This window comes from Taudactylus pleione, unplaced genomic scaffold (genome assembly GCF_031769625.1).
Source record: "Taudactylus pleione unplaced genomic scaffold, aTauple2 ptg000481l, whole genome shotgun sequence".
In the NCBI taxonomy this organism is placed as follows: Eukaryota; Metazoa; Chordata; class Amphibia; order Anura; family Myobatrachidae; genus Taudactylus; species Taudactylus pleione.
The window spans coordinates 3,352,937-3,364,031 of NW_028284883.1; the positions used below are offsets into that span (position 1 = coordinate 3,352,937).

Sequence of the window (11,095 nt, forward strand, 5' to 3'; positions counted from 1 at the left end):
GTGCGCTATTGTTTTTTTCTGATTCTCGATCTTTAGGCGTACGACCGAGCGGCTGCTTACGACCGACTCTGAAGGAGGTCCTTAGGCCCTATAGTATAGTTCATTGAAGTCTTATAAAATAAATTTAATAATGTAACCCCAGTAATGATAACTAATGGTATAATGTATCACATAAATATTTGTACAGAATTTAATGTAATGTAGCTGCAGTAATGATAACTAGTAGTATCAATTGGGTTCAATAAGCAGTATAGCAATTATTACATAGTGTTGCCCTTATCCATGTATAGGACATACACGGCATGTAACAGTTTAGTGTAGTATGCTATCTACATGCACAACTCAAATATGCGCTAGAATAGTAATTCGGCACTATATAAGTTTACTAGTGCTTGCTTATAGGTGCCGTATCTAACTATCTAACGGCTAACTCATGTGCATGCAGCGTAATGACATGTATGATAGCCGAAGTTGATAGCAAAAAGCTCCTATAGCTTATATAAGGCAACTATTAGTCATTAACCCAAGATTAGCAGCATTGCCTACTAGTGACATGCTAACAGTATACAAAGTCAAGCATGTGTTAAGTTAGTAGTTTTTAGCGTTTAGACAGGTCAAATTAGTAGTTTAACATTTGGACAGGTGTATTCAAGCTTGCACAGAGTGCCGTGTGTCGGCAATAGCTGCGGCTATTACAACAGTGGTGTCGGCTACATTCAGGACATAATAACACTGCTTAACACATACAAAATGCTGTGTATTGGTGATAACTGCGGTTACTGATACAGTGATGTCCTTTACATTCAGGCCATAGTATTGCCGTTAAACATATAGAGGGCAATAACAGATATGTGTAAGCTCCTTGGCATCACCCGATGCGCATTTCGCTACGGCTTTTTCAATGTAAGTAACTTATACTTGTTCTGTTTATACTGTCCCTGCTTATGTACCCTTGAGGGGCCACATACATAAAGGATAATAATAACAACAACGACATCCTATTGGCTGGCACTCCAACCTGACTACTAAACCTTAACTATCAACTGCCCTGCAACTAATACTCCCAAACTGACCCTGCATGTGTGCCTGTGTTAATGCTAAAAGCCCTGATTTGCAAGAACTAGTGCTAGAGGTGACACTCTTTATAACACCATGTTGCCGCCATGGGTGCCGAGAGGGGGGGGCGGGCACAGTTTACCCGGGCCTGGGCTTGCTAGAGGGGCCCGGCGGGGTCTGGGCTTGCTAGAGGGGCCCGGCGGGGTCCGGTGTTGCCCCCCCCGCCTCCCTCACAGCAGTTCAGCACACAGCTTGTGCTGAGCTGCAGTGGAAGACTGCTCGGAGCAGTCTCCTATGGCTGTGTGGGGAGCAATCACACTGATCGCGCCCCCCCCCCTGCTTAGCGCCAGGCTGCTTAGTGTGTGATTTATTTAATTTTTTATCAAGGGGGCGTGGCCACGCCTCCGCATATGGTAGTTAACAAAATGTGTGTCTGTTTCTCCAGGATGCATTTTATATTAGCAATGTACATCCAGTTCTACATAAACACCTATGTGAGGAAAAGCACCAATTTCATTTAATTTTCTTATGGCCGGTACACACTAGACAATGTAGTGACGGGACCTGGCATTGGTAAGTGTGTACACACTTGCCGGCATGCAGGTCCAATGGGTGATGTCACTGACGATGCACGGGAGCATGCATAGTCAGCAACATAGCAGGTACACACTTGCCGATGTGCCCGATATGTCGCTCTGATCCACATAATCGCTTAGTGTGTACCCGGCATTACAATTATACCAAAAAACAATAATTTATTGTTTACAAAGTTACTCCAGCAACAGATTATAAAATCTTATTTATGTAAATGTTGTTAAAACTACTTTCGATCATGAAAATAAATGACTATTTTTCTTCAAAATCAATAATAAAATGTAAGAAGTACCCTAAATTATCTTTTAACACTTATTAAACTTTCAAAGTGATTTAAATACTTTGGTACACAAAATGTATTTAAAACTAAAATATTTTTAAAGGTTTTATTTAATTAAATAAAATATATTAATTACTAAATGTGCGTACACACTGGGTGATCAGGAGAAACAGTACGATTACGACATCGTAATCGTACCATCATTCCCGATCCCCTGTAGTGTCTCCACTGAACGATCAGTCATTCAGTGTAGGCACACTCCATCATTCCTGAACATGCCAATGTGTCATTATCGGCAGATTGGCCTGCATGTTCAGGCAATGGACAATGTCTGAAATGACCAGCGAGAGCGCGCATCGCTGGATGTTTCTGACATAAAAGTGCACAATTTGTGCACGATTACTGAGCGATTGCATGATTACGATGTCTCAGTAATATCGCCTAGTGTGTACGCACCTTTAGACTACTTCTATATATATGAGCATATTTTACTCTACTTTCAGCCCTCTGCACTTTTCTAGAGTAAACCTGATTTATTTTTAATACCAACCTGTTGCTTTCTTAACCTCTTCTCTAAGATACCGGCACTCCTCCTGGATCCGTTCCTCAACGCTTCTCTTCCCCATTCCAAAATTTCGAAGGGTAGTGAGAGAAAAGCGACGGAGCTGTTTCCAACGCTCTCCATTACTAAAAATAACTCCTTGAGACACAAAAGACATCATTTAAATGGTTCATGACAAGAAATTATAATTCTTTCAACAAGCTTGATCATATCCCCTGTCCTGTTGGTGTGAAGGACACCAGGAAAGGGGTGCTACCTACCATAGTCTTTAAAAAGTATTTCTGCTGCAGGTACTTTTGCCCTGTTGCTAAAGACATTAGCATTGTCCACCAAAGCCTCCTTTACGGTATCATATCCATGTAAGATCACCACGGTAATTGATCCAAGATGAACAGTAAATACATCTCCATAGATCTTGGCGAGCTATGACAAGATCAACATACATATATAATACTCATTATGGAAGCATTTAAATTATGTCAATTTGTCACTGCAATTAGTATAATCTGGTCCTGGAGGGACTGATCCATTAAATATGTCACATCCATTAAAAAAGTACACTCTGCTCCTAGAAAACATTGACCTAATAAACATATCACTGTTATTAGTAAACTTTGGGTGTAGAAAGGACTGTCCCAATAAAAATATATCTATCATCAGTACACTCTGGTCCTAGGAGGGACTGCTACCGTAAACATTCAGTAATCATTGCATTGAAGTCCTGGAAAGAACTGACCAGGGAACACATATCCAGGCCCCAATACCAAATACCTGCACAATTATCTTTACTGTCAAAATTCTCTTGTTTAAAAATCAATTCAAAACAAAGAAGTATTAATCATCCCTGGGAATGTGCCAAGTTGGCCTATATGGCAAATATTGCATTGGAACTGAAAGTGACCATTTTTGAGTACGACAGTTTGGAAACGGTGCTCTGTAATGTATTTTGGAGATGCATACTATCCATATCCATGCCTTAGACAATTAGAACAATATTGTTTGAGGAAGACAAAAATATCCACCACCACCAAAAAGAAAAAACATTTTAGGAAAATTATGGTCCTGGTTATGAGATGTATTCAATGTTGATGCCAGTCGCAGTAGAGCTGTCATGACCTGGGCTGTGTGTCACCAGCAACCGCGGACCTTACCTGTCTGGGTGCTGTGGCGGGGTTCCTTCAGCGGGGGTGCTGGCTTCTGGAGGTGGTGCTGGTACAGGTGATATCTCAGGGAAGTGGGCAGGAGAGCTGGCTGGTGGTTTTACTGGCAGTGCTCCAGTGCTGCTGACCACTGGGGGCTGCCATCTTGGATTTGGACATGTGACCTGGTTGATCCAATGCAGTCACTGCACATTCCTGGGAGTCCCAGCAACCAATCCTGCACCATTCCATGGTATATAAGGGCTGTCTGGAGGTCCTTTAGTTGCCAGTGCAACGTAATACACAGCGCAAGCTGTGTGCTAGTTCCTGTGCTCCTTTTACCTCAGTGCCTTGCTGAAGCTTGTTAGCAGTTCATTTGCAGTCTGCCGGCCATTCAACTCAGTGTAAGTTCCAGCCTTTCCACCTCTGGTTTCAGTTACTGTATGCACCTTCCTGTTTGCCTACCCAGCTGGAGGTTCTGCCATCCCCGGGGTTCAAGTGTTCCCTCCAGATCTCAGTTCCAGTGTCTGATATACTACACATCTTTTCTATATTACAGACTGAGTTTCTACCATTGAATTTCTTATTCATGAATAACACCCCCCTAAGACCGTTTTCTTTTCAGTATCAGCAAACCGTTCCATGAACATCACCTGTCTCCACTCCAGATTCAAATTTCAATCAAGTTGTGACAAGAACATTATTTTTCTTATTGTACATGCTTTTAAGTTGCACTGCGCATCTGTCCAGAATCCATGTGCACAGAGCCATAGTTTTGACTGAGACACAGAGTGTCAGAAATATCTTGGAAATGTATTGTTCCTGAGTGGTGATCGGGTGATGACAGGGAGCTGGCTATGCCAATGCACAGATATGGTCCATCTTATGGGTGTGTTATGGGAGCAGTGAGGGAATATTGTTGAAGTGGTTACAAACTCAGACACATAATCGCTGATATTGAAGGCCATACACTGATGGAAAACATGCACCAAGCATGAGGTTGGTGCAAGTTTTAATGGTGTGACCGATGGTTGCATCTGAAGATGCACAAAGCAGTAGTTGAGCATCTAAAGAGTGGGTGTCTCAGTCATAGAACATTCAGTGGCACTGCTGTATACCATGGATGGGCTTGTAGCTGTGTCCTCATAAAGTCGCAGAAGCAAGACCGACAAAAGGCTCACATTCTGATGCTGCAGCATCCAACTCAGAACCAGGCCCCTGTGGCTGGGCTGCCTAGTTGGGTTTGGCTCAGAAGCCAATCCCTAAAAAGATGCATTACCTCTGTATCTGGGAGGTGAGTACATTAACTGCAATGTAATGGTGTGCTGGGCATATATGCTAGTGTAGGAACCGGCAGAAAGAAAGGATCCCTTGCCACTGGGCTGCAGGCTTAAATGCTTTGATGAAATCATGACAAAATCCCCTTGGTTTTACTTGCTGTACACACTTGCAATTTATTGTAAGTGGTGATAGCAAAAGTTTTTCTTGTTTCTGACCTTCTACACAACAGGGATGACTTCATGCTTTGTATTTCTTACATATTCCAAGTGCATATTGTATTAAGTTTTTATTTGATCTGTTAGCGGCTCCCATTTTATAGTCTATTATACTCACATATCCATTTTGTTTTAAATACCGGCAAGATATATCTGAATGTTCCTGGTCAGAGTTAGGAGTCAAATTTAGTCACTGCCAACAGTGTATTGTCGAGAGGAGAATGTCAAGGCGGTAGTAATGTTAATTCAAGGATTCCTACTGTGTCGGCATTATAACTTTAAACATGATGCTTTATCATCTTGCTTAGAGTTATAATGTCTACATGGTTACACTACTTAAAATGACATTACTACAATGTCAGCATTTTCTGCTTAACATTATGCCATCAGCAATCTGATTGTTGACATTCTGAATATCGACATATCAAACCGAACCTCACTTAAGTTGGGTGTTGCTCCCATCAACCTCACTCACAACAGTTGAAGCATTTCTAAGTATAGTAGCATTGTTTTGTATTATATATAGAGCAGTAAGATGAGCATTATAGATATAAGAGAAGACATTATGCATACACTATTTAACTAGTTGTATTATAATTTCTTCTGGCTTCTGTGTGTACTGCTGCTCTTTATATACTACAAATGCCCTCTCTGTCAAAGCAGCGCATTCATTTCCAGCAAATGTAAAACAATATATGACTGACATTAGATCTTTGTCTAACATTTAAGAGTCAAAGGGCCTGATTCAGACCCACTCGCGAGCGGCTGTCCGCTTGCAAGTGGGTTGATGGTCTGCACTGAGCATGCGCACGACGGAGGGAGCTCCGTCGTGCGCATGCGCCAGACACGACGAGCGAAGGACTTTCCTTCGCTCGTTGTGTCCGATCAAAGGGGGCGTGCTGTCAAAGTTGATTGACAGCACGCCCCCTTTGGTGGGCGTGCCGGGGGCGTGCCTCCCTGACGGGGGCGTTCCCACGGGAACGCCTCCCGTCAGAAGCCGGCCCACTGACATCACTAGTGATGTCAGTGGGAGTGATTTTGGCTCTGATAGAGCCAAAATCACTCCGGAGCTTGCGGTTGAAAACCTCAACCGCAGGCTCCGGCTCGCAATTTCGATGGTCGCGATGGGCACGACCATCGCGGCCATCAAAATGCACGCTCGTATAGCCTGTGGGTGGTGACCCACAGCTATACGAGCGTCCAGGAGGACGCTCCATGAAAATGGAGCCCGGCCCTCATTCAGAGCGTGCGCTCTGCTCAGAGCGTACGGCTCTGAATGAGGGCCAAAATACTCTATATTACTAATTTTGTTAAAGTTAATATATTCCAAGAGCCTAAACAACCATGATGTAATCTTTAGCTACATACCGTGAAATATTATCATTTAATCATAAAATTGCAGGTGCCTTAGTTATGCCTTAGGCTGTATTTAGTGGGGCGCCGCGCCATGCACGATTTTAATGGAGCAAAATGCACACTGCCCTTTTAGCAAAGAACAGCTAAAACAGCCTGCCCTGTGCCTTCCACACCCATGGGATGCAGTGTTCCACTGGTGGGACAATTTGCGATGACCGTTCTCCGCCGGTACGGTTTATGACATCTATTCTCTTTGAGAGGAGAGATTGGGGGAAGCCCAGCACCTCTGTAAGTGCTGGGCATGCCCCAAGTGTGAGGAATTTGGGGACTGTCACAAGGACATGCCCCCTCTCCAGGGGGCACGCGTAGAGACTCCCTGCCTGCACCCCCAGCACCCTTCACTGCCCGCCGTCTAGCGGGAACACTATATACCTATTACAGCTGAGCAACGATTAACACTACTGATAGCTCATTAAAATTCAGTTAACATTATCTCATCCATATCTTTTTCTACCACACAGAACAAGAATATATATAGAAAATGCCAAATATGTTTCTATTAAAATAAAACAGCATGTAGGTGTTTAGAAAACATCTAAATGTAATAATTTATATAAATATGTTTCAAACTATAATGTCAGAATTTTAGATTTATTTTTTTTAGGACTTAAATGTTTCTGCCATTCTACATGTCCTTACAATATAACTTTCAGTTTCTGGAATATTAAAATGTCACCTTTACGAATGACTGAGGTAACTCTTTCACATTCAGCTGTAGGATGTTCCCCAGGAGAGGAAGCGGAGTAGGTCCAGGCGGCATGTCCTTCCACTTATTGTTCTCTATATACATGAAGAGGAATATGAGGCAGGTGACACAGAGAACCAGAATAAGTGTTCCAGTTCCAATGAAGTCCATTGTCACAGATGGCTGTTTGTGAAGAAGACTACAATACATAGATAGAACAAACAGGGTAATTCAATGTAGACCAGTGATTGGCCAACTGAAACACTTCAAGGGTCAAATGTTAACCTTATAGGGCCAAAACATCAGCAAGCAATTGGGGCAATTCCCACGCTTTGGAGAAGATTGTGTAAAATTATTGGCAATGTATGGGGTTCACCGTTTGCTGATTGCAGCCAAAAAGTGATTGGAATTGGTAATTCAGGTAGTCCAACATATTGGGGCTTTACGCTGTGTGCTTGTGGTCAACTAAAAAATAATGTCTGTCTAAACCAAACAAAAATTTGTACTGTTTAATATACTGCCGATGCCCGGTAAAATGAACACCGACAATAGATGTTATACAGCAGCATGTCAGTGTGTATGTGACCAAGCTGAGTAATATTCACTGCACACTTGGTAATCGTGGATTTTGAACTGGACAACACAGAGTGTGGCTTCTGGTACTTTTAGCCATTACCTTGAGCTGCTGGCATTATTTACTATTTACACAAAGGGAAGATAAGTCCTTATCTCCCACAGTTGGATTTACAATTTATGTCAGACACACACTAAACGAGATTAGCCATCCGCATGTCAGTGTAAAAGCAGTATCGGAATTGCTTGTCATTTAGGGGTCTATTTACTAAGTAGTGTTAGGAGACAGAGTGAAAAGTGATAAGGTGCCAGCCGATCATCTCCCAACTGTCATTTTTCAAACACAGAATGTGACATGGCAGTTAGGAGCTGATTGGCTGTCACCTTATCACTTTTCACTCTGTCTCCTAACACTGCTTAGTAAATAGACCCCTATATGTTGAGAAAGAACAAATAGACTGGCAAACATAATCTATCCTTAAGCAAATAAGTGATAATATAGTGTATCAATGTAGCAGGATATATATGTATTATTGAAAATATATTTGCATCCTGACACACTGTACATGGAGACATAGGCAGTAAAGAGGTTAAATTCTCATATAAAATATAGTGGGCTGTGGGCCTAATTCAGACCCGCTCGCGAGCGCAGGACTCTCGCAAGCTGGCCGATGGTGCCTGAATGCGCATGCGCACGACGGAGGGAGCTCCGTCGTGCGCATGCGCAAGACCCGGCGAGCGACGAGGAATCCGTCTCTCGGGGTCTCGCACCAAAGGGGGCGTGCTGTCGATGGTGAGTGACAGCACGCCCCCTTTGGTGGGTGTGCCGGGGGTGTGGCTGCCAGATGGAGGTGTTCCCATGGGAACGCCTACCGTCTGGGTCCGGCCCCACTGACATCAGTAGTGATGTCAGTGGGAGTGATTTTGGCTCTGATAGAGCCAAAATCACTCATGGGCTTGCGGCAGCGAGACCCTACCGCAGGGTCTTGTCGCAAGCCCGATGGTCGTGATGGTCTTGACCATCGCGACCATCATCATGGACGCTCGCTATAGCTGTGGGTGGTAACCCACAGCTATGCAAGCGTCCAAGAGACCGCTCCATTTTTAGGTAGGAGGGCCCTGATTCAGAGTGAGCGCTCTGGTCAGAGTGTTCGGCTCTGAATCAGGCCCTGTATGCATATTACTAAGGGAAGATTGATAGTAACAATTGTTGCAAAACACCTTGCACAAGATAATTTTGCATCTAGATTTTGGATACAAGTTTTTATAGACACAGACAATAAAATAATGTGTTTATATATAAATTAATACAACTGCTATCAACCCACTTATATTTTATAATTGTTAAAAAAAAATTCTCACATAAATTAAGGTGAGGGACTCACTTATTCACTTATTATGTCACATATATTTCGCTATTTTAATTTGTATGTATTTTAGATACAATTTAATGTAGACATTTTAATTATAATATAATGAAAGTTATATTTTATAATACAGTTGTGCATCATATACTGATCCTTTCTTTCTTGAATCTACTTGTATTATACTATCTGTGGTAGCACCCCCTGATACATATTAGTATTTATATAGATTTAAGTTGCTAATAAGGGGCTTCCTTTGTAATATTTACTTATAGTTCCTGTGCGATAGATTTTTTCATTTAATTTGGTTATATGCTTACATATATAATGGTAAGGCGCTGTGTTCTCACTTTTTGTTTTTCATAAAAAAATATATATATATATATATATATATATATATATATACACACACACACACACACACACACACACACACGAGGGTGAGTCAATAATTATCCGGACTCCAGTTATATTAAAACTTGTGTTGACCGTACTGTCTTATCAATGCTTTCCGTACTAGGTTGCTGTCTCCCCAGTCACTGCTGTGCAGTTTTGAACATGTTACATCAGTTTATTTGTGACTGTCGTGCAAGAAAAAATGGCTGCCCCACTTGTGACATGCACGAAAGAAGAGCATCGTGTTGTGATTCGTTTTTTGTGTGTCTGGAGCTGCTATTTAGCCAGAGAAAGTGTTTTGTCATGAAGAAGTGTGTACAGTATGAATGGATAGAGAAGTTCAAAGAAGGCCGCAAAAGTGTCAGCCATGCAGAAGGAGACAGACGCCCATCAACGTCTGATGAAAACATCATGAGACATCAGATTATCACCTGTTTGGTCCCCTGAAAGAAACCATAAAGGTGCATACACACACAGCGACACTCCCAGAGAGCTCCCCGGCATTCGTGGGCACGATTTGGTCTGAAAAAGCTGCCAATTTGACACATGATCTATCATGCCTCTTAAACTATCCAGTGCATTGTGACTTGAGATTGTCAGATCTGCCCTACAGCACGGCAGATCTGAAGATACGATGTGCGACCTGCGTGGAAGCGCATCGCATTGGGGTCGTGAGTGGGGACTCACGATTTGGGCATATTTTACACGATTTGTCGTTCCAATGCATCGGAATCAGCCAGATCGGGTAAAATATTGCCATGTGTGTAGGCACCTTAAGAAGACAAGGATTCCCCTCTGATGAAGAGATGAAGACAGCGGTGCATTCGTGGCTCGCAGCTCAGTCTAAAACATTTTTTAATGAGAGAATACGAACAGATCGACAAAGTGTATTGAAAAGCAGGGAGATTATGTTGAAAAATAATGTAATTGGCTTTTCTGAAAGTTAATTAAAATAAATTAATTTCATATAGCATGCATACTTTGAATAAAGAAATAATGGGGCATACACACTAGATGATAAAGCTGAATGATATTAATGATAACGATATCGTTCAACGATATATCATTCATATCATCTAGTGCGTATGGTTCAAACGACCAACGAAGCCAAGTCTTGGGATATCATTAGCAATACTATACTGCTGAATGCCGTCATTCGTTGCTGGTTGGCATCGGCAAGTGTGTATACACATACCGATGCAGGCACCAACACCGGGCCCGCCGCTGACGATATATCCAGGTGTCTTAAGAATTTGTAGCAATCTGGAGGGTGCCTATTTCTTCCTTTACAAGGAGGGTGAAATAAGATTTTATATATATATATATATATATATATATACACATGCAATATATATATATATACACCTACACTCACAAATACACACACACATGCATGCTCCTGTATTATTTGTTTATTGCATCACCACTCTACAGTTCTGTGCAGAGTCTATCTGACGTTCCTATCAGTCCCTGCCCCACTGAAGCTTACAGCTTAAATTCTTTAACATAGAAGTGTACACACATATATACACAC

At 42.2% G+C, this 11,095-nt stretch overlaps 1 protein-coding gene across 6 annotated transcripts in view; it reads right to left on the bottom strand.

The window, feature by feature from the left end:
• Positions 1 to 11,095, bottom strand: part of LOC148502862 (cytochrome P450 2C20-like) — a 31,957-nt gene that overhangs the window by 16,627 nt on the left and 4,235 nt on the right. For 5 of the 6 annotated variants that reach the window (XM_088449277.1, XM_088449274.1, XM_088449276.1 and 2 more), the window contains 3 exons: positions 7,220 to 7,427; positions 2,753 to 2,915; positions 2,481 to 2,630 (listed from right to left, as the gene is read on the bottom strand). In XM_088449277.1, the coding sequence (XP_088305403.1) occupies positions 2,481 to 2,630; positions 2,753 to 2,915; positions 7,220 to 7,399 (493 nt within the window). In that variant the 5' untranslated portion in view covers positions 7,400 to 7,427. The remainder of the gene's footprint in view (positions 1 to 2,480; positions 2,631 to 2,752; positions 2,916 to 7,219; positions 7,428 to 11,095) is intronic. The other variant, XM_088449278.1, reaches the window with a different exon arrangement.